The sequence below is a fragment of the Aureococcus anophagefferens genome (assembly GCF_000186865.1).
Source record: "Aureococcus anophagefferens unplaced genomic scaffold AURANscaffold_3, whole genome shotgun sequence".
In the NCBI taxonomy this organism is placed as follows: domain Eukaryota; class Pelagophyceae; order Pelagomonadales; family Pelagomonadaceae; genus Aureococcus; species Aureococcus anophagefferens.
This window is the reverse complement of record NW_008705563.1, coordinates 1,061,606-1,083,101: the sequence shown is the minus strand read 5'-3', so window position 1 is coordinate 1,083,101 and position 21,496 is coordinate 1,061,606. Positions and strand designations below refer to the sequence as shown.

The 21,496-nt window shown below is 70.5% G+C and overlaps 6 protein-coding genes across 6 annotated transcripts; 2 read left to right on the top strand and 4 right to left on the bottom strand.

The window, feature by feature from the left end:
- Positions 1 to 1,326: 1,326 nt before the first annotated feature.
- Positions 1,327 to 3,174, bottom strand: AURANDRAFT_61675 (hypothetical protein; the record flags this gene model as incomplete). Its single annotated transcript, XM_009035432.1, has 1 exon — positions 1,327 to 3,174. One exon carries the CDS (start codon positions 3,172 to 3,174, stop codon positions 1,327 to 1,329), a length of 1,848 nt encoding a protein of 615 aa, XP_009033680.1.
- A 1,857-nt stretch (positions 3,175 to 5,031) lies between these two features.
- Positions 5,032 to 6,690, bottom strand: AURANDRAFT_20733 (hypothetical protein; the record flags this gene model as incomplete). The annotated part of the gene is made up of 2 exons (XM_009035431.1): positions 5,032 to 5,434; positions 5,648 to 6,690. The coding sequence occupies 2 exons, from the start codon at positions 6,688 to 6,690 to the stop codon at positions 5,032 to 5,034; spliced, it is 1,446 nt and encodes a 481-aa protein (XP_009033679.1).
- An 837-nt stretch (positions 6,691 to 7,527) lies between these two features.
- Positions 7,528 to 8,295, top strand: AURANDRAFT_61673 (hypothetical protein; the record flags this gene model as incomplete). Its single annotated transcript, XM_009035755.1, has 1 exon — positions 7,528 to 8,295. One exon carries the CDS (start codon positions 7,528 to 7,530, stop codon positions 8,293 to 8,295), a length of 768 nt encoding a protein of 255 aa, XP_009034003.1.
- A 1,174-nt stretch (positions 8,296 to 9,469) lies between these two features.
- Positions 9,470 to 10,243, bottom strand: AURANDRAFT_61672 (hypothetical protein; the record flags this gene model as incomplete). The annotated part of the gene is made up of 1 exon (XM_009035430.1): positions 9,470 to 10,243. The coding sequence occupies one exon, from the start codon at positions 10,241 to 10,243 to the stop codon at positions 9,470 to 9,472; it is 774 nt and encodes a 257-aa protein (XP_009033678.1).
- A 1,293-nt stretch (positions 10,244 to 11,536) lies between these two features.
- On the bottom strand, positions 11,537 to 15,248 carry AURANDRAFT_70844 (hypothetical protein; the record flags this gene model as incomplete). Its single annotated transcript, XM_009035429.1, has 3 exons — positions 11,537 to 12,031; positions 12,136 to 14,073; positions 14,202 to 15,248. Coding segments are annotated over 3 exons (3,479 nt in total), but the record flags the coding sequence as incomplete, so codon positions are not given.
- Positions 15,249 to 16,724: 1,476 nt separating this feature from the next.
- Positions 16,725 to 21,145, top strand: AURANDRAFT_70843 (hypothetical protein; the record flags this gene model as incomplete). Its single annotated transcript, XM_009035756.1, has 3 exons — positions 16,725 to 17,225; positions 17,354 to 18,417; positions 18,546 to 21,145. The coding sequence occupies 3 exons, from the start codon at positions 16,725 to 16,727 to the stop codon at positions 21,139 to 21,141; spliced, it is 4,161 nt and encodes a 1,386-aa protein (XP_009034004.1).
- Positions 21,146 to 21,496: the final 351 nt, after the last annotated feature.

Genomic DNA, 21,496 nt, shown 5'->3' with positions numbered 1-21,496 from the left:
CGCCGCAAGCGTCGAGGACGGCCAGCGCGCCCGTGTCCTCCCACATGCCGAAGATCGGCGTCGCCGCGACGTCGTTGCCCACGGCCACCTGGGGCGAGTGGCCGTCGTCGACGTCGTAGAGGCAGCTCAGGCGCTCGTGGAAGTGGTATTCGTGCGTGTGTCCGCCGCAGAGGTCGAGGAGCGACACGTAGTCGTCGCCGTCGAAGCGCGGCAGCTCGATGCCGCACTGGTGCGCGATCATCGACTCCGCCGTGACCGTGTCGATGCCGCCGGCGACGTGGCCCAGGGACCCGTCGCTGCAGCCCAAAGCTTCGAGGATGTTGCTCTGGGCGTCGCCGAAGCCCGCCTCGAAGAGGCCGTAGATCTCCTCGCCCGCGTGGCCGGGCGCGGAGCTCATCCACTCCTTGTGGGGGAGCACGTCCACCGTCGTGTAGGCGACGGCGCCGACGAGCGGCGCCGCGTGGCCCGAGACGGCGCCGCCGCCGCCGCCGCCGCCGCCGCCGCCGCCGGGCGGGCCGCCGCCGGGCGGGCCGCCGCCGGGCGGAGGGCCGCCGCCGCCGCCGGGCTGCGCCTGGGCCGAGGCGAACAGGGCGACGATGGCGAGGGCGTGCTGCTGCATGGTGGTGGTGGCCTGTGGTGGTGGCCTTGCGGTGGTGCTCGCTGGTCGCGGCTTGCTGATGGTTCGCGTTGGCAGCGGACCTCTGCTTTGGGCTGTTGAAAGCCGACCATTTTCTCGGCAGCCTGTAGTTCAGTGCGGCAATCTCTAGGCATTCCTACATTCAAGAATCGAGTTTCTTCAGCTTCGGCTTGGCAGCCCGATGATGATGAGGCAGCTCTTCTTCTGAAAGCCGTGCCTTTGTAAGGAGATCAGCCCGTTCAAAAAAACTCAGCAGCCCGCGCGCCGCCATGGCGACGATGCACTCGGGCCCGCCGATGCCCCAGGTGCAGACGTCGAAGGACCTCGAGGGCCGCTTCAACCACTGGCAGTGGACCGACGCCGCGGCCAACGAGGAGCTCGAGAAGCCGAAGAAGAAGATCAACTACAAGAAGGCGAACAAGTGGCGCGAGGAGCACGGCCTGCCCCTCTGGAAACTGCCGGACGAGACGGAGAAAGAATAGCGACGCGCGCGACGCGTGACGGCGGCGGCGCGGGCGCGCCCCCCGCGAGACTCGCGGCGACGCGCTCGACGGATGCTCGCCGCGCTCGACAGAACGGCCTCGGTAGAAGCCAGCCGCTTCTCGCGCCGCGCCGCCTCCGCGCGCGCCCCGGCCGCGATGCCGGACGTCGCGCGCGCGCGCGCCGCCGCCGGAGTCGAGACGCGATAATTATGACGTGTGCGAGAGCCAGGCCTCGGGCGCGTGGGCGCCCTCGCCGTTGACGGAGGTGATGGGCAGGACGCGGTAGAGGCCCGACGTGCCGCCCGAGGCGGACGTCCAGTCCTCGATGTGGGGGAGTTTGATGATGGCCTTGGTCTCGCCGCCGTCGGCGTCGGTCTCGAAGGCGTAGGAGTTGGAGGCGAACTGCGTCTTGTAGACGGACGTGAAGGCCGTGAGCATGTGGCGCGTGTCCGGCACGGGGACGACGTCGCCGCCGTTCTTGTTGAAGACGTCCATGGCCTCGAGGTGGAGGCTGGAGAGGACGCCGTTGTTCGGGAAGGAGTAGTCGTAGGCCTTGGACGCGGAGCCGCTCGCCGCGTCGAGGACGTAGCAGACGCCGCGGCTGTAGCAGTAGTAGTCCACGGACTCGGACTGCTCCTCGCAGGCGTCGCGGAAGTAGCCCTCGTCCATCAAGCAGAGGCGCTGAGTGCCGTTGACCGTGTCGAGCACGGCGTCGTGGGGGTCCCAGAAGCGGTCGCTCGGGCTCGCGAAGGAAAAGTCGTTGCGCTCGAGCACGGAGCTGAACTGCCACACGAGCTCCAAAGACGTCCGGTTGATCGCGATGACCGTGTGCAGGTTCCGCAGCGTGACGACGTACAGATCCTCGTCCGGCGCGAGGGACACGGACGACACGTGGAAGTACATGAGGTAGCTCCCCGTCGCCGCCACCGCGCCGTCGACGTCGACGATCTCCATGATGACCTTCTCGTTGTCGCCCTCGCCGTCCAACGCCTTCACCGCGTCCTCCAGCGACACGTAGTCCGAGACCCAGACCAACTCCGTCACGGGCTCGTCTTCCACAAACGGGTCCCACAGCAGGAAGAACTCCTCCGCGAGGTAGTGGATCGACTCGTCCTCGACTTCCAATTTCTGCGAGCCCACGTCCGCGAGCGCGAAGCCCGTCGTCACGATCTGCCCGCCGCGCGTCGCGCGGCACTCGTGGCCCATGAAGGTCCACGACTCCAACGCCGTCCCGTTCTTCGTGCGGTTCGACACGTGCTCCGGTAATAAAGTAGCCCCGACGGAGCCCGCCGCGTCGGCGACGAAGACGGACACCGTGTTCTGGTCGTTGACGCAGAAGTGGGCCGTGTCCCGCATGGACGTGAACTGGGAGAAGGCCTCGACGTGGGCGCCCGGCGCCGAGATCGTCCGGTTGAAGTACCACACCGCGTAGCCCGCGCGGTCCACCGCGACCAAACCCCGGAACGAGTCCGTCTCGCCGTCCATGTAGGGGAACAAGAGCAGCTCGAACGACGGATCGCCCTCGATGCGCACCATGGGCCCGTTGTCGAACTTGTTGCAGCCGACCGCGTTCGACTCGAAGGTCTGCTCCGCGACCACCACGATCTTATCGAAGCCCTCGGCCTTGAGCCGCACGCGCGCGACGTACTGCGTGTGGGGCCGCAACCGGTAGAGCTCGACCTCCGTCGCCGCCGACGACACCTCGTGCTCCCGCGAGTAGACCGCGTACTCGGCCGCGTCGAGCGGCCAGTACGACACGACGAAGCTCGCGGCTTTCGGGAACGCGACGGACGTCTTGACGGACAGGTGGCACCGCAGGTTCGCGCAGTTCAATACTTTAATCTCCCAGGCGCTCGGGTCCATGGCCGCGTCCAGCGTCGCCTCCCGCTCGAGGATCGACGCCCGCCGCAGCACGAGGCCGCATGTGATGGCTAAGGCATAGAACGCGACCCAGATGAAGTTCCGCTGCTGTTTCGGCGTGCCGCAGAGCGTCGCGTCCTTGGACAGCTCGAGCTTCGTTTTCCGCCCCTCGAGGAGGGTCGCGTCCTCCGCCATGGCGGCGACAGCCGTCTCGGAGCAGCCCCAGACGACGACCGCGAATGCCTGCCGATACAACCGACGGTGCAGGGCACGGGCAATCATTTCTGCCACTGGCACGCGACGACATGGCCGAAGTGGTTCGTGTGGGCCGGCGGCCCCGGGACCGCGCGGCCGTCGCCGCCGCGAGCCAGGGGTTCGCCTCGTCGGCCGCGTCGTCGGCCGCGGCGGGCGCCGCGGGCGCCGCGGGCGGTAACCGGCGGAAGCGAAAGAAGAAGCGCGGCGCGCCCGCGCGCACTTCCCAGACGCCCGGATCCCCCACGGTGGACCTCGGCGGCGGCTACGACGCGACCTTCAAGCTGAAGCACGCCCCCGTGGCGCGCGTCGACTCTTCCGTCCAGTTCGAGGCCCTCCTGCGGTCCCTGAGCGAGCGCGCGGCGGAGAGCGAGGAGCGCTGGTGCCGCTGCCCGCGGTCGCCCTGGATCCGCGAGCTCTACGGCGAGCTCGACGCGAAGACGGCCGCGGAGGTCCGCGCGACGTGCGAGGCGCCCGGCGACGGCGGCGACGGCGAGTCGACCTCCGCGTCGGGCCGCCGCGACGAGGCCTTCCTCACGCGCTGGAGCGCCAACGAGGCGCTGGCGAGCGAGATCGTCGACGCCTGGTTCGAGACCCGCGGGTTGGACGACGTGCTGCGGCGGAGCGCGGCGCTCGGCCACGGGTCGCTCGGCAGCGGCGTCGTCCTGAGCGGCGAGCTCGTCGCGGGCCTGGCCACGGGGCGCGACGTGTCGGTGACGGAGGTCGCGCGCATGGTCGAGAAGCTCTCGCCCGACGCGACGAGCCTGTTCAAGGTGAAGCGGGAGAACCGGTTCGTCTGCGAGGGCGACGCCACCATTCCCACATCGGACGTCGCGGGGAGGCTCCGGGACCGGGAAGGCGGCCACGGGTCGCTGGACACGACCTGGGACTACGGCGCGTCGGGCCCCCGGAGCGGCGTGCGGCTGCTCGACGAGTACTACGACCGCGTGTCGGAGACGCTCTTCGACTTCGACGACGACGGCGACGTCGTCCGGCTCAACCCCAAGGCCTACCTCATCTTCAAGCAGCCGCGCTACTGCACGCCCCACCACCAGGACGTCCACGTGCCGCCCCACTTCACGCTCTACAACCAGGTGTCGGGCTTCTCCGTCTTCCACTTCCTGCCGCTGCTGGTCGGGCTCTACGCGCACCACGTCGGCGTCAACTCCGGCCCCGCGGCGCTCGCGGGCCTGCTCCGGGACCTCGAGCGGCGCCGCGTCGGCGAGGTCGCGACGGTGGGGCCGGGCCAGATGCTGCTGATCCTGCCCTTCGGGTCCCACGGCGTCTTCGTGCCCGACGTCGCGAAGAACGCGCACCTGGCCCGCTTCGACCTTTCGTTGATCCGCGCCGTCGAGATCTACCTGCGGCCCCTCTACGTCGCGAAGCGCAACGACGACCCGGACCTCGAGCCCCTGGATTTACTGGATGCGGCGCCGGCGAGCTCCGGGGGGGAGGAGGACGAGGACCCCGTCGACGAGTGCATCGAGTTCATGCTCCTGGCGGTGGAAGACGCCGCGGAGCGCCGCAAGTCGCGCGAGCGGCGCCTGCGGTCGCTGCGGTCCTCGGCGGCGCGCGACGAGGCGCTGCAGCACGCGGCCGCGGACGCGGCGCGCGCGGAGCGCGACGCCGCCGCGCGCGTCTACAAGGCCGCGGCGCGGCGCCGCGACCGCGAGCGCCGCCGCGACCGCGCGTCGCCGTCCGCGACGCCGCCCCCGAAGCCCCCGCGCCACTGCGGCCGGCGGCCCCTGCTTTAATAAGCAGCACTGTTGACATTTTAGGATCCCGCGCGGGCGCGGCGCCCTAGCCGAAGGGCGTGATCTTGTACTGGATCTTGATGAGGGCCGCGACCTCCTTGATCTTCGCGACCGCGTCCTCGAGGTCCGCGCGCGTGTGGCCCGCGGAGACGCAGAACCGCGCGCGCGATTTCACGAGCGTCGTCGCCGGGAAGCCCACGACGACGACGGCGAGGTCGCGCTTGAGGCACTCGCGGGAGAAGGCGGCGATCTTCGTCGGGTTGTAGAGGAGCACGGGGATGATGGGGCTGTCGTAGTCGCCGTAGACGTGGAGCCCCGCGTTGACGAGCTCCTTGCGGAAGTAGTTCGAGTTGTCCTTGAGGTCCTGGATCTTCGACGCCCCCAGGTCCGTGCCGTCGCCCATGATGATCTCCGTGGCCCGGAGCACCTGCGCGCACATGACCGGCGACCTGTGTGGAAATCAACCGGTGGAACGCCCTGTCCGGCAAAAACTTCAAACCTCTCTCTCTCGCTCAAATCGAAGTCGATTCGGCTGATTTTTGGACGAATCGATTGCTCTCGTCGAGTTCTCGAAGCACAGCCGAAGTGCTTGCATCGAAACGTCCGCACACACACACACATTGAAGTCGGGTTGAAGATTTGATTTGCACACGGCGGGCGACATCGCGTCGTGGTTCAGGATGCCCGGGCACGCGACGCGCAGGTGGTCGACGACGGCCTTGGACGCCGCGACGTAGCCGCCCATGCCCCCGAAGGACTTGGTGAAGGTGCCCATGAGGATGTCGACGTCTTTCGGGTCCACGCCGCAGTGCTCGCACGCGCCGCGGCCGTTCGCGCCGAGCGCGCCGATCGAGTGCGCCTCGTCGAGGTAGAGGTAGGCCTTGTAGCGCTTCGCGACGGCGGCGATGGCCTTCAGATTGCAGATCTCGCCCTCCATGGAATAGATGCCCTCGACCATGACCAGGATCTTCTTCCAGGGCCGCCGCGTCCGCGGCGCGCCCATGGAGACGGCCTCCCGGAGCACGGCCTCGAGCGCCTCGGCGTCGTTGTGCTTGAAGGAGCGGATCAGAGCGCCGGACGCGCGGCAGCCGTTGACGATGGACGCGTGGTTGAGCTCGTCGGAGACGACGAGGTCGCCCTTGCCGACGAGCGCCGGCACCGTCGTGCTGTTCGTGCCGTAGCCCATGTTGAAGACGACCGCGTCCTCCTTGCCCACGAAGGCCGCGACGCGCTCCTCGAGCGTGCGGTGGAGCGCCGTGGTCCCCAGGTCCGACCGCGACGACCCGCAGGAGATGGGCCAGTCGTCGACGGTCCGGAGCACGGGGGGCCCGCACGTCGCCATCCAATCGTCCGCGAAGCCGAGGTAGTTGTAGGACCCGAGGTTCAGGCACCGCTGCGTCTTGCCCGTCTTCTCCAATTCCTTCGTCGCCGGGTCCGTCGCCCGGCTCTGGACCGTGATCCACGCCGACGGGCTGCTGCAGATGGGCCGGTTGAAGACGTCGATGATCCGGTCGTAGAGCCGCCGCGTGTAGAAGTTCTCCCACGACTTGAAGAGCGGCGCGAGCTTGGCGCGCCCCGCGCCGGAGGGCAGCAGCGTCTTCCAGCGCGTGCGGCCCGACGCGCGGCCCCAGAAGTCGCGGAAGTGGCCCACGACGATGAGGAGCATGTAGGCGAAGTAGGTCGTGAACTCCGTAAAGTAGGACATCTCCGCCTCGTTGTCCGTCGGCGGGCGGTCCATGACCTCTTCTGGCACCATGCGCATGTCCGTCCCCGGAGGCGGCGGCGCGTCGCGCGCGGCCAAACTTTGCACACCGGCGTCGACGCAGACGCGATCGGCCGAGGGCGAACGGCATCGACGGCTTTTTGAACCCGAGTTTGCCGCAGCTCTCGAGCTGCTCCGCCGACGTCGCCGCGCGGCCCAAAAACCTGGAGCTGTGGATCTGGTTCCTGGTCGCCTTCGTCGTCGGCATCCCGGCCTGCGCGCAGCTCAACTGCTGGATCGAGAAGAAGCGCGACGAGTGCGACCGGAAGTCGCGCGACGATGCACACGCCGGAGTACCTTGAGGAGCGCCTGCGCTACGAGTTGAAACAGCAGGAGCCCGCGTATGACCTGAAGACGACGCCCCAGCTGCCGTTCGCGCAGGACGAGGAGAACTACACGATGGAGGCCTGGAAGGACGGCGCGCCCGCCGTGCCGCCGCTCTTCGAGGACGTGACGCAGCGCCCGCCGCCGCCGCCGCCCGCGCCCCACACGATCCTCGTCATCGGCGCGGCCGGCGCCATCGGGCGGCGGCTCGTCGCCGCGCTCGCGGACTACGAGCCCGGCTGCGTCGTCTGCGCCCTCCGGCGCACGCCGCTCGACGAGCCGCTCGCGTCCAAGGTGACCTGCGAGTTCGGCGTCGACGTGCGCGACGAGGCGACGATCCGGGCCGTCGTGCGCAAGTACAAGGCCACGCTCACGACCGTGTGGAACCTCGCGGCGCCGCTGAGCGTCGACACGGCCAGGGACCCCTCCGTCGCGCGCGACGTCACCGTCGGCGGCATGGAGCGGCTCCTCCGCGCCATGAAGGAGGAATCGTCGGCCACCCGCATGCTCTTCAGCGACAGCATCGGCTCCTTCGGGGGCGCGGCGCCGCGCGAGGACGCGACGGCGCGGTGGCTCGCGGAGCACCCCGAGCAAGACCCCGGCTCCGACTACGGCCGCCAGAAGCGGGGCTGCCGCGAGCTCATGAAGGAGTACGCGACGGCCCACGGCTTCGACTGCCGCTGGGCCGTGATCCCGGGCGTGCTCCACGAGGACGCGACCTGGGGCGGCGGCACGACGGAGTACGCGCTCGACGCGATCCGGTGCGCCGCGGAGGGCGCGCCCTTCGCGTGCCCCGTGCCCGTGGACGCGCGCCTGCCCATGATCCACGCCGACGACCTCGTCGCGGGGCTCCTGGCGCTCATGGACGCGCCGCGGGAGCGCCTGACGAACCCGGAGGCGGGCTACGCGCTCGCGGGCTTCTCCTTCGCGGCGTCCGAGCTCTTCGCGCATCTGGCGACGCTCGCGCCGGGCTTCTCGCACACCGTCGCCCTCGACCCGGCCGCGGCGGCCTTCGCGGCGCTCTGGCCCGACCGCCTCGGCCAGGCCGAGGCCATCGCGGACCTGGGCTTCGTCGCCGACATCGCCTTCGAGGAGACGGTCGACCGCATCTTCCAGGCGCACCGGGCGCGGAAGGCGGCGGCGGAGGCTCCTTCGGAGCCCGCGGCGGAGGCTCCTTCGGAGCCCGCGGCGGAGCCCCCTTCGGATCCCGCGCCGGAGGCATGAGGGATAATTGAAGGCGTCGCTTGGAAGCCGCTCTAGGCGTCGCTGGGAAAGCTCATTTCAAGTTGAGCTCAACGTCTTGTTCAGCACGCGAATCCATCGGCGCGATGGCGGTCCAATTGCTCACCTTCGGACGCGGCATAGAGCGCGTCGCCGAGTTCCTGGCCGCGGCAGACATCTCGGCGCTGCGTCTGCTCAGCAGCAATGCAGCGGCGTCGCCGCTCTACTCTCTCGGCAAGCGCGCACTTCTCAGCCGGGTCGCGGCGAAGAAGCCGCAGAAACGCCTCGTGGCGCTGCGCTCGTGCATTCAAGTCATCGGACGCGAGGCGCAGGACGCGCTCCTGGCCGCGTTTGAGAACGACCGGACGCAGCTCGTCCGGGCGGGAGCCGCGCGCCTGCTCGCGCGACTCGCGAAGGCCCTCCCCGTCGACGACCGCGCGACGCTCTTCCGACGTGTCGACGCTCGCTACGGGAAAGAGCTGCGCATGTTCACTTGCCGCACGGCGATCGAGGAGAGCTTCGTCGACGTCCTCCCTGAGGCCGTGCTGGCGCGCGACTTCCCTGGTTTGCTCCTGTCCGACTTCGCGCTCGAGTCGCTACTGAAGAAGCGGGAGATTGAGGAGCGGAAGCGCGAAGCGAAGGAGCGCGATGCGATGGACAGGGAGGAGCTGATTAGCCATGGCTACATGCGATGGTTTGATAGGCACGCGCGAGAAATGATGAGCTGTGATCTGTGCCCAGCTTCACACCAGGTCTTCGGTGTCGGTCGATGCACCAAAAGGCCTTTTTACCCTGAATTTTTACTTCGGGTAATGTTTCCTGAATGCGACTCTGCTGGACGCACGGATCCCGGGTATTGTTTGTTTCCACGATATTGTCGCCACGTCGCAGAAAGCGGCGGGCTCCTTTGGCAAGGTATACCTAGCGACGGGCCAGCGGAGCCGCATCGCGCGCTCTATCATTGGATGTGCCGCCAGCCAAATCTCTCCCAGAGAATGCCGGTGACGATGACCTGCGATACATACCTAGACTCTGACACTGGCACTGACTCCGAGTCCGAGTCGAGCCGAGTCGCACGCTGCAAGTGCTGCGGCAACCCCGCGCCCAAAGGAGCGCGATGCAAAAAGGAGTTCCGCGTAGAAGAACCATAAAAATCACGCATTTCTCTGAATGCCCCCTAAGACACGGCGCATCGCGCGCGCCGCGGCGCGAGGCTCGCCTCGACGGGCGCGCGGCCGCCCGGCCGCAGCTCGTCCACCGGGCAGCACGAGATCGCGAGGACGCGCGCGTGCCCCGGGAGCGCGTTCGCGCCGCCGCGGTGGAGCAGCAGGGGAGAGGCGAGCGCGACGTCGCCGGCCGCGCCGACGAGCGAGCGCGTCTCCGCGCGGCGCAGGAGCGCGGGCACGAGCTCGCGCTCGTCGCCGACGGCGTCAAAGCCGTGGAGCGCGCGCGCCGGCAGGTCGCCCTGCTCCAGCAGGCGCGCGACGGCCCGGTGCGACCCGAGGGCGAACTCCGTGCCGCCGGCGCCGGGCGGCGCGTCCGTCAGCAGCCAGAAGACGACGAGGCCGACGGCGCCGGACCGCCGCGAGTGCGGCTCGTGCCAGCCGTCGACGTGCCAATCGCGGTGGTCCTCCTCCTTGGTCTCCTCGCCGCCCGCCGTGCGCGCCACGCAGGCGCGGAAGCCGCGGAGCGGCGCCGCGAGGCGCGCGTCGCCGCCGACGAGTTGGGCGACGGCCGCGTGGACGCGCGGGCACTCCCGCTTCACGTCGAAGCGCGCGCTGCCGGCGCGGATGAGATGGTAGCGCCGCTTCCCCGGCTCCTGCTCCATGTTCCAATTCAGTTCGTCGACCGCGGCGCCGGCGTACGGCGCCGGGTCGAAGGCGCGGCGCAGGACCACGACGCCGTCGCGCTGAAAGGCCTCGACGTCGGCCATGGACAGAGGACCGCGCATCGCGGCTGCGACCGTCGATGCGCGGCAGTCCATCGTCGAAAGCGCGCTGCTACCTAGCTAAAACGAGATGCTAAAACGCGCGCAGCCCCATAGCTGCCCGATTGAACGTCAACAAAACGGCTTTGAAGGGGGCAGCATGGGCCGATGAAATGCCGCGCGTCGCGGCTGCGGCGCTCGTTGGTCGTCGCTGCGCTCGCCTGCGCGCTCCTGGCGGCGCGGCAGAGCGGCGGCGGCGAGACGGTGGCAGCGCCGCAGCTGCAGCCGAGCGGCGGCGAGACGGCGGCGGTACCGAACCCACAAACGCGGTTCCCGCCCCTCACCACCGCGCTGCGCAAGTCCTTCGCGCACCACCTGCTCGTGAACGAGCGCTTCCGGCTCGTGCTCTGCGCCATCCCCAAGGTCGCGAGCACGGAGCTCATCAAGCTCGTGCACCGCCTCGGCGACGACGCGCGGTGGCGCCGCGACCCGCACTTCCGCCGCGACGCGCCGCTCTTCAGCCGCCTCAAGGCGCGCGACGCGCGGCGCTGCCTCGACGACGGCAACTGGACCTGGGCCGTCTTCTTCCGGGACCCCGCCGCGCGGCTCCTCTCCGCGTACCGCGACAAGTTCCGCGCGGGCGTCGTCGCGAACAAGCGGTACGCGCTGCGCGAGTTCGGCCGCGAGTCCATGACCTTCGCGGACTTCGTCGACGCCGTCGCCGACGGCTCGAACGCGACGCGCGGGTCGCCGACGGGCCTCCATCCCTGGACGAACCCGCACTGGCGGCCGCAGCGGTTCTTGTGTCCGCGACCGGCGTCGCGAGCGTCGCGCGATTTCGAACGAGAACTTCGTAGGCAACAACGACCTGCTGCTCCATCGCTACGACTTCATCGGGTCCTTCGAGCGCCTCGCGGCCGACGCCGAGGCGCTCCTCCGGCGCCTCGGCGCCTGGGACGCGTACGGCCGCAAGGGCTGGGGCGAGCATCGAAGTCAGACGCCCATCTTCGCGGACGCCGCGGCGCACGCGGCGAAGGCGAAGGACGCGTTCACCGAGGCCTACGCCGACGGCGCGCTGCTCGCGCGCGTGCGCGGCGCCTACGCCGCGGACTACGCCATGCTCGACGCCGTCGGCTTCTTCGACGCGACCGGCCCGACGCGCGGCGCGGCGCTCGACCCGCGCCTCTGCGACCTCGACCCGCGCCGCTGCGCGGGCGACTAATGGTGCACTCCCGCTGCGTCGGGTAGCATGCTACTCCCGCTGCGTCTAGGTAGCATGCGAGTTCCGCTGCGACGTCGACCCGCCCTGCTGCGTCTAGGTAGCATGCGAGTTACGTCGAATTGCACCGGTGGGCGGCGCGCGCTCGATACCCCGGGGTGGGTTGGGTAGCGCGGCTCCCGTCGTCGGGGGCGTGTGTGTTTGGTTTTCTCGGAATTCGATGGTTCGGAATTCTTCTAATTGGGGGCGGCTCAGCTCATCATGCTCCGGCGGATCTCGCGGGCGCCGAGCTTCATCTGCTGCTTCGCGGACGCGATGAAGCGGACCTTCATCTTGTCGAACTTGCCGCCGCCGGCCTTGGCGGCGGCCGCGGCCTCGCCGTCGCGGTCCTCGAGGCGGTCGAGGTGCTCGTAGACGTCGAGCGCGCGCGAGTGGAGGTCGCCGCGGGACGCGTAGGAGCGGAGCGTCTCCTGGACCTCGACCGCGACGGCCTCGACGGCCTCGGCCGACGCGCGGCGGAGCCGGACGCGCGCGGGCGCGCCGAGGGACCGCGACGCCGGCAGGGGCGACGCGACGGGCGCGACGCGCGCGACCTTCATGGACATGGTGCGGATGAGCCGCGCGGCCCTGGCCCGGAAGACGGAGGGCGGCGGCCGCGACGGGTCCGCGGCGCGCGCCGTCGCGCGTCGGAGAAGACGCGCTTGGTGAAGGACTGGGAGCCGTCGTTCTCGTACCAGGCGCCCGTGTCGCACTCCTTGCACGCGGCAAGGACGTCGACGTCGCCGTCGCCGTCGACGTCGGACGCGTAAGCCGCGTAGACTCCGGCGGAGTCGACGACGCGCTCCGCGAAGGACTGGGACCCGTCGTTTTCCCACCACGAGACGTCGCCGTCGGAGTAGGCCCCCGAGACGACGTCGACGTCGCCGTCGCCGTCGACGTCGACGGCGAAGACGGACTGGGCGGCGTCCGCGAGCGTCGTCAGCACGCGCTCGGAGAAGGTCGCGCTCGCGCAGAGGACCGTGGGCCGGGGCGTCGGCGCGGGCACCGTCGGCCGGGGCGTCGGGCTGGGCGTCTGATTCTCGTACCACGCGACCGTGTCGTCGTCGGTCGACGCCGACAGAACGTCGACGTCGCCGTCGCCGTCGACGTCCGTCGCGAAGACGGCGTTGGCGCCGTCCGCCGTCGCCGTGACGACGTCCGCCGTGAAGGACTGGGACCCGTCGTTCTCGTACCACGCGACCGTGTCGTCGACGGACGCCGCCGACAGGACGTCCGCGTCGCCGTCGCCGTCGACGTCGATCGCGAAGACGGATACGGCGTAGTCCGCCGTCGTCGTGAGGACGCGCTCGGTGAAGGACTCTGACCCGTCGTTCTCGTACCACGCGACCGTGTCGTCGCGCTCGGACGCCGACAGCGCGTCGACGTCGCCGTCGCCGTCGACGTCGATCGCGAAGACCGTTCTGATGCCGTCCGCCAGCGTCGTGATGACGCGCCCCGTGGGGGACTGGGAGCCGTCGTTCTCGTACCAGGCGACCGTGTCCTCCGAGTAGTCCCCGGAGAACAAGTCGACGTCGGCGTCGCCGTCGACGTCGACGGGGAAGACGGACCGGGCGCCGTTCGCGGTGTCCGAGACGACGCGCTGCGCGAACGATTCCGAGCCGTCGTTCTCGTACCAGGCGACCACGTTGGCGCCGCGGTACGCCGCCAGCGGGTCCACGTCGCCGTCGCCGTCGACGTCGATCGCGTAGACGGACCAGGGTTGGTTCACCGCCGTCGTGATGATGCGTTCGGTGAACGACTCGGAGCCGTCGTTCTCGTACCACGCGACCGTGTCGTCGAGGTAGGACCCCGACAAAACATCCACGTCGCCGTCGCCGTCGACGTCGACGGCGAAGACCGAGGCGGCGTTCTCCGCCATCGTCGTGACGACGCGCTCCGCGAAGGACTCCGAGCCGTCGTTCTCGTACCACGCGACCGTGTCGTCGGCGTAGCCCGCCGCGACGACGTCGACGTCGCCGTCGCCGTCGACGTCGACGGCGAAGACGGCGTAGGCCTCGTCCGCGAGCGTCGAGACGACGCGCTCGGCGAAGCTCGCGCCCGTCGCCGCCGTCGGCCGGGGCGTCGGCGACGGGTTCGCGACGCAGCCGTTCTCGTACCAGGCGACGGTGTCGTCGGTGATCGCCGTCGAGAGGAGGTCGACGTCGCCGTCGCTGTCCAGGTCCGCCGCGTTGACCCAGGCGGCGCCCGCGGCGGTCGTCGTGAGCACGCGCTCCGTGAACGACTGCGAGCCGTCGTTCTCGTACCAGGCGACGGTGTCGTCGTTCTCGACGGCGACGGCGACGTCGACGTCGCCGTCGCCGTCGATGTCGTAGGGGAGCACGGACCGCAGGCAGTCCTGCGACGTCGCGAAGACGCGCGTCGCGAAGGACTGCGACCCGTCGTTCTCGTGCCAGACGCCCTCGTCGCCGGCGCAGAGCGCGGTGACGAAGTCGACGTCGCCGTCGCCGTCGACGTCCATCGCCGCGGAATTGTAGGGGCCGTTGGCGCTGGCGTCGACGACGCGCTCCGTGAAGGACTGGGACCCGTCGTTCTCGTACCAGGCCACGACGTCGATCGCGGACGCGGTGCCGAGCACCTGGGCAGGCCAAGAGAGATTCAACGTCGCTTCAACGTGAGTGTTCCGCGCGCGCGCGTCCCGAAAAAAGCATCTACGCTTCGAGACCGTTCCGAGAGATGATCGCTCGTCCAAAAATCAGCCAAAACGAGTGGAAAACGGCCGAGATATGAGGCTTTGAAGTTTGGAATTTCGCTCTCTTGTCCTGCCCTGCCGAGCGCGTCGACGTCGCCGTCGCCGTCGACGTCGGCCGCGAAGACCGAGCGGGCGTTCGTCGCCGTCGAGGTGATGACGCGCCGCGTCAGGGACGCGGAGCCGTCGTTCTCGTACCACGCGATCGTGTTCTCGGTCTCCGAGGCCGAGAGGAGGTCCACGTCGCCGTCGCCGTCGACGTCGTCGGCGACGACCATCCACGCCGCGTCCGCGAGCGCCGTGACGATTTTCTCCGTGAACGACTGGGACCCGTCGTTCTCGTACCACGCGACCGTGTCGTCCTTGACGGACGTCGACGCGAGGTCCACGTCGCCGTCGCCGTCGACGTCCGCGGCCACCGCGGACGACGCGCCGGACGCGGTCGCGACGATGCGCTCCGCAAACGACTGAGACCCGTCGTTCTCGTACCAGGCGACCATGTTGTCCCGGAACGACGCCACGATGGGATCCAGGTCGCCGTCGCCGTCGACGTCCGCCGTGTCCACGGACCGCGCGGCGTTCGCCGTCGTCGTGATGACGAACGTCGTGAACGAGACGGTGCCGCTCTGGCAGCTCACGGTCGGCCGCGGCGTCGGCGCGGCGACGCAGCAGACGCAGAGGCGGCGCTTGTTGCCGACGCCGTCCTGGGTGCAGTCGAAGTTGCCCGAGGGGTCCTTGTACGCGCAGTCGCCGTTCGTCTTGGCGTACGGCGGCGCGATGTTCGTCGCCTCGACGTTGGACGCGCAGGTCTCGCCGTAGATGGACGCCACGAGGGCCTCGACCTCGGCGGCGCTGTCGACCTCGTCGTTCCGCGCCACGAGCTCGGACGTCGAGCACGTGAGCCCGACGTTGCCGCAGACCGTCGTGCAGTCCTCGCCCGCGGAGCCGCCGTACCAGTCCGACGAGCCGTAGAGGCAGCCCGCCGTCGGCGCCGGCGTCGGGCTGTGCGCCTCCAGCCCGACGACGACCAGCAGCGCACCGAGGCGCCGCGGGGGGCGCCACATCACGCCGGCGCTCTCGAGGAGAGCTCCATCGGGACAATGCGGCGCCGGCCAATCTTCAGCGTCGGCCTGATTGATGATGCCGCCTGGACGCTGCCCCGCTTGTTGGCGAGGCGCTCCTCGCTTTTCATTTCGGCACTCGACGTCTACCATGGGCAAGCTGGGTCTCGGAGTCGTTCCCCCGCGCGTCCAGGAGATCATGGACCGCCACGAGCGCACGGGCAAGATCACCACGAAGCAGCGCCAGAAGCTCGACCACCACTTCCTCCTCCAGCGCGCGCGTTTCCCCGCGTCCTCCCGTTTGCCGCATCGCCGCTGCGCAGCCACGCCGCTCCGCGCCCCGCGCGACGGCGACGGCGACACGAACCCGCGCGTCCCCTTTTAGGAGTTCAAGGAGGGCCTGCTCGCCGACAAGCGCCAGGCGAAGCGCGGCGACGACGACGAGGACGCCTAAGCGCGGCCGCGCGCGGCGGCGGCGGGCGCCGCCGTCGAAGCGCGCGGCGCCGCGCTTCCGCGCGACGCCCGCTCCTAAGTTCCACTCGCATCGCTCGCCGCTGCTTACGTGTCATGGCGCGACGACGCGCCACGCGACCGCCGCGGCCGCGAGCAGCGCGGCCGCGGGCGGTCGCGGCCCGGCCCTCGCGCCGGACTTGGCGGGCGTGTTGTAGCGGTAGACGCTGCAGGCGAAGCCCGTGCCGACGTCGTAGCGGCCCGGCGTGCAGAACTCGTCCGTCGGCGGGCAGGCGATCTTCTTGCAGAGGTCCGCGTACTCGAGGTTGTTGGCGCACTGGATGGAGACCTGGGTGCAGTAGGACCGGCAGGGGGGCACGAGCACGGCGCCCTTCTCCTTGCAGTTGTTCTCGTAGGCCGACGACTCCGTGGACCACCAGAGGCAGACGTACTCGCGGACGATCTCGCGGCAGTCCTCGTTGTCCCGGAAGGTCTTCGACGGCCCGAAGACGTCGAGGAGGCCCGCGCGCTTGTCGATGTCGTCGCAGGAGCCCGTCACCGACGCGACGGACGGGTAGTACGTGTCCTCGACGAGGTAGCCCGCGAGCTTGCTGCAGTAGACGAGGTCGTTCTTGCAGAGGCTGCAGCAGACGCCGTCCGGGTCCTGGCACTTGTTCTCCTCGAGGCGCCGCCGCCGCTCCGTCAGGTTCAGGTGGGGGAAGCGCCGCGGGTCGTGGTCCGGCGGCCAGAAGAAGCCGTCGTCGGACCAGCCGGGCTCCGTGAAGTGCTTGAAGTCGAGGTCCGGATGGTGGAGCTCGATCCGCAGCGGCCCCCGCTGCGCCGCCTCGCCCCGGAGCAGCGGCTCGTCCCCGCCCCGCGCCGACGCCGCGAGCCACGCGGCCAGCGCCCACGCGACGGCGCCCATGCTCGGCTGCCCCCGCACTGGACAAATCACAACGTTGTACGTCAAGTATCCTAGACCTTGAACCTTGCCAACGATGCGGCGCATATAAACCCAGCCCCAACGACATGGCGTCCAGGCCCCCGAAGCACCCCGGCCCGCTCCTGCCGCGGCTCGAGAGCGGCCGCCAGCTCGTCGCGCCCGAGGCGGAGCCGTCGCCGTCGAAGCTGCAGCTGCCGGCGCTGGCCCTGCCCGCCGACGAGCCGGACCGGCGCGACGAGGCCTTCTCCCTCTTCGTCGAGCGGACGAGCGCGCGCGAGTCCGGGCGCAAGGGCAAGCGGAAGAGCAGGTCCGCGGGCGGCAAGGACAGCGGCCGGGGCCCGAGGCCGCCGCGCGCGGACGACTACTCGGCGTACTTCCACCACCACCCGTGGCGCGGCTCCGCGCTGGACCTCGCGCCGCGGCTCCTGCGGCGCCTCGGGAGCGGCGGGGCGAGCGGCGGCCACCGTGGCCGGGACGACGACGACGACGACGACGACGACGGCGTCGAGGACGCCGCGGAGCTCAGGGCAGCAAAAGGGTGCGAAATTCCCAACTTCAAAGGCTCATATCTCGGCCATTTTCCACTCGTTTCGGCTGATTTTTGGACGAGCGATCATCTCTCGGAACGGTCTCGAAGCGTGGATGTTTCTTTTGTAACGCGCGCGCGCGGAACACTCACGTTGAAGCGACGTTGAATCACCCTTGTCCTGCCCAGGCGGAGCTCGAGGTCGCGGCGCACGGGTCCGAGTGGTTCGCGGCGGTGTTGGGCGAGCCCTGCTGCGTGTTGCGGCTGGACGCGAAGAAGGCCGTGAGCGACGCGCTGCGGTCGGGCTGCGGCGAGGCCTGCGCCGTCGTCGCGGAGATCCGGCGCGCCGCGGACGCGGGCGACGCGGAGGCGCCGCTCTTCGCGCACTGGGAGGCGGACGCGTGCCGGGCCGTCTTCCGCACCGTCGGCGGCGCCCTGGAGCTCGCGGCGCGCGTCACGGGGGCGCGGCCCACGCGCGCCGCGCTCCACTGGACCGGGGAGGCCGTCGCGGTCGAGGCGGGCGCCGAGGGCCGGCCGCACTCGGCCGCCCTCGCGGTCGTCGCGGACGAGCTCGAGCTCCTCGGCGACGCGGGCATCGCCGTCTCCGCCGCGGCGAAGCAGCGCCTGGACGGCGAGGCCGTGGCGCCGCCGTTGGGCCTCTTCGCGCAGTCGGGGTTCGCGTGGACGTTCCTGCCGGAGACGCGGTGGGCCGAGGGGTCGAGGCCCGCGCCCCTCCGGGGCGACCGGAAGACCGTGGTCATGGCCACGTTGGCGTTTGACGCGAAGCTCGCCCGGGAGGCGGGCTCCGCGCGGCTCTTCGTCCAGCGGCGCCGCGCCGTCGCCGTGCTCCAGACCGCGCTCGGCTGCGGCGGCGGCGAACGCGCGCCGGGCTCGGACGCGCTCTACGTCTTCGACAGCGTCGCGGCGGGGCTGTTGGCGGCCCTCGACGCCAAGGCCGCCCTCGACAAGTTCGTCGCCCAGGCGCTCGTGGACGTCGCGGCGACGGGCTTCGGCATCGCCGCGGGCGAGCTCGTCGCGGCGCCCGGCGCGACGACGGGCGCCTGCGTCGCCGTCGCCGCGCGGCTCTGCCACGAGCTCGCGGGCCGCGCGACGCCCGGCGGCGTCTTGGTCGACGGGCCCGCGCGCGCGGAGCTCGGCGACCTCGCCGCGGTCCGCGGCCGGCACAAGCCAGGGCAGGAAAAGAGTGCGACATTCCCAACTTCAAAGGCTCCTATCTCGGCCGACGTCCACTCGTTTCGGCTGATTCTTGGACGAGCGATCATCCCTCGGAGCGCTCTCGAAGCGCGAACACTTTTCTTGGAACGTTCGCACGCAAAACACTTACGTTGAAGCGACGTTGAATCACTCTTTGCCTGCCCAGGCACAAGCACGTGAAAGTCGTCGCGACGTGGCTCAAGGGGCCGGGCGGCCAGCTCGACGAGTTCCACCAGGTCTACGGGTCCAGCGGCGCGCTCTATCGGGAGACGGAGGCGTCCCTCAAGCGCGCGCGCGAGGACGCGCTCCGCGCGCGGCGGAGGCGCGACGCGGCCAAGGCGACGCGCCGCGCGGACTACGGCCGCGGCGCCGCGACGGGCGGCCGGAAGCGGCAGAAGGGGCCCCAGCTCGACGCGACCTGCGCGTCGGCCCTCGAGGAGCTCCGGGCCGTCACGGAGCCCGGCGACGTCGAGGTCGAACGCGTGCTGCGGAATTTGCTGGACGCGCTGCGCGCGGGGAAGAACGACGCCGTCGTCAAGAGCCGGCGCCGCGAGCTGCTCCAGCTCCACGCGCGCTGGTGCCCGCGGTCCGCGCTGCGCACGGACCACACGCCCGCCGAGCGCGAGTCGCAGGCCGCGCTGGCGGACTGGTACCGCGGCGCGGGCAAGTCCGCGCGGTCCGGGAGTAAGGCGTTCGCGCCCGCGCGGCGCCGCGCGCGGAAGCTGCGCCGGAAGCGCGAGACGGCGTCGGACCGCATCCAGACGGCCTTCCGCGTGGCGCCGACCATGGTCAAGGCGCGCGCGCGCGCGAAGCGGGCGCAGAAGCGGACCAAGGCCGCGTTCGACGCGGCGAAGATCGGCAAGTTCGGCCGGGGCTGGGCGAAGACGGCGAGCCGCGCGCTCTGGCCCGGCGCGCGCGACGTCCGCGCCGCGAAGACGCCCGCGTCGGCCCTCGCCGTGCTCGTCGACGCCGCGGGCGGCCGCGCGTCGCGCGCGCGGGAGAGTCTGGTCGGCGCCGTCGGCCGCGGCGGCGACGACGCCAAGACCGCGGCGCACCATTTGGACGCCATCGTCGACGACCTGCGCCACGACGGCGCCCAGCGCGAGCGCACGGACGAGGAGAAGGCCGCCGGGGCCGCGGGCATCCGCGCGCGCATCCAGTACCTGCGGTCGCGGTGCTCGGACCCGGCGGCGATTGACGCCGAGCTCGCGGCGGATCCGCGGTTGCTCATGGGCGGGCCCGCGGGGCTGAGCCGCGTCGAGGCCCTGTTCGCCAACGCGCAGCTCGAGGCCGCGGAGGACGCGGAGGCGACGGCCGAGGCCGCGGGGGCGACGGCCGAGGCGCCGGCCGCCGCGGACGCCGCCGCGGACGAGGAGGAGGACGACGACGACGCGGAGGACGACGACGACGCGTCGAGCGACGGCGACGCGTCGGGCGACGCCGTCGTCGACGAGGCGAAGGAGCGGCGCCGCGCGGAGCGCCGGGCCGCGCGCAAGGCGGAGAAGAAGCGCCTCCGGGACGAGGCGAAGCGCGCGCGCGCGGAGGAGAGCCTCCCGGGCCGCGCGCGGCCGCCGCCGCTCGCGGCGGGCCCGTCGCTGACGAACGCGCTCTACCTCGGCGTGCCGACGAAGAATTCCCAGCCGAGCTCGCCCTTCTCGAAGCGGCGGCCGAGCAAGGGCCAGCGCGACGCGCCGAGCCCCCTGGCCAAGGCGCAGATGCGGTCCGCGGCGCGCGCGGCCTTCTTCGAGAACGCGGCCGCGGCGCCCGCCGCCGCCGCGGCGGCGCCCGAGGCCGCGGCGCCGCCGAAGCACAAAAAAGCCGCGCCGCCGCCGCCCGTGACGGCCGCCTTGGAGGCCCTCGAGCGGTCCGCGGCGCTCGGCGTCGGGTCGTCGCGCGAGTCGCGGCAGGCGGCCATGGCCGAGGCCGTCGAGCTCGAGCGCGACGCGTCCGAGGCCGTGCTCTACGGCGGCGGGCCCGAGCTGTCGCGGCGGCTCCAGGTCGCCGTCATCAAGGAGGTGCTCCTCGCGCCCATCGCGTCCGACGGCGACGGCGACCCGGAGTCGCTCGAGGAGCTCGACGGCTGGTACCGGCCCTTCCTCGTCGAGTCCATCATGAAGAGCCGGCCCGACCTCCTCGCGGCGCACCTCATCTGCCTCCCCATCGACGAGCTCGAGCTGCTGTTCGGGGGGCTCATCATGGTCGCGAACGGGTTTCCGACGAAGTACGTGGAGCAGATCGAGTACCGCATCGAGCACCCCCAGGTCTACGCCTTCGAGCCGCTGGCCGACGTCGCCGAGGCCGACGCGCCCGAGGACGACAGCCCGCGGCCGCCGCCCGCGGCCGCGGCCGCGGCGGCGGTCGTCGTCGAGGCCGCGCCGCCGCCGCCCGCGGCGGACGACGACGACGACGACGACGACCAGGTCGACCACCTGAAGAAGCGCCTGCTCCGCGACGGCCAGAGCACCTACGTCGACACGCTCTCGGGCTTCTCCTTCGACGTGGCGTCCTACGCCGTCGGGCCCGACGACGACGGCGCGGAGCCCCTCGAGTCGAAGCTGAAGCGCGACATCATCCTCGCGCTCCGCGCGATGGACTGGCTCCCCGCGGGCTTCAAGAAGGTCATCAAGTACCTCCGCGAGCACGGCTGGACCAAGGACGAGGCGCCCGACGCCGTCTTCAACGCCGCGGCCACCCAGCTCTTCGAGGCGGGCAAGGTCCAGCTCTCCTTCCGGCGCGACGGCTCCCCGTTCGAGGTGTGGTGAGATTCGGAACCTAAGATTCCTTAGGTGCCTGGAAGCTAGCTAGCCGGGCGCGCCGGGCGCTTGTAGACAATGTGGTCCGCTTTCTTGCGCGTGAAATCGAAGAGGTTCGGGTTTTGAGTGTCGCGCTCGTAGTCGCACGCGAAGGAATATCTATAGGGTCCATTGATATCATCTATTTTTGAGATGAGTCGTGTCGCATTGGCTTTGTGGAAGTCACGCATCACCTGCTCGCCCTTTCCCATTCCGATAGCATTTGGGATATCATCACCTGTCTCAGGATCGTAGACCATCCATTTTATGTCCAGAAAATTGAAACGACAAACAGCGTCGGTATCAGGGTAGCTGATGTCCATCA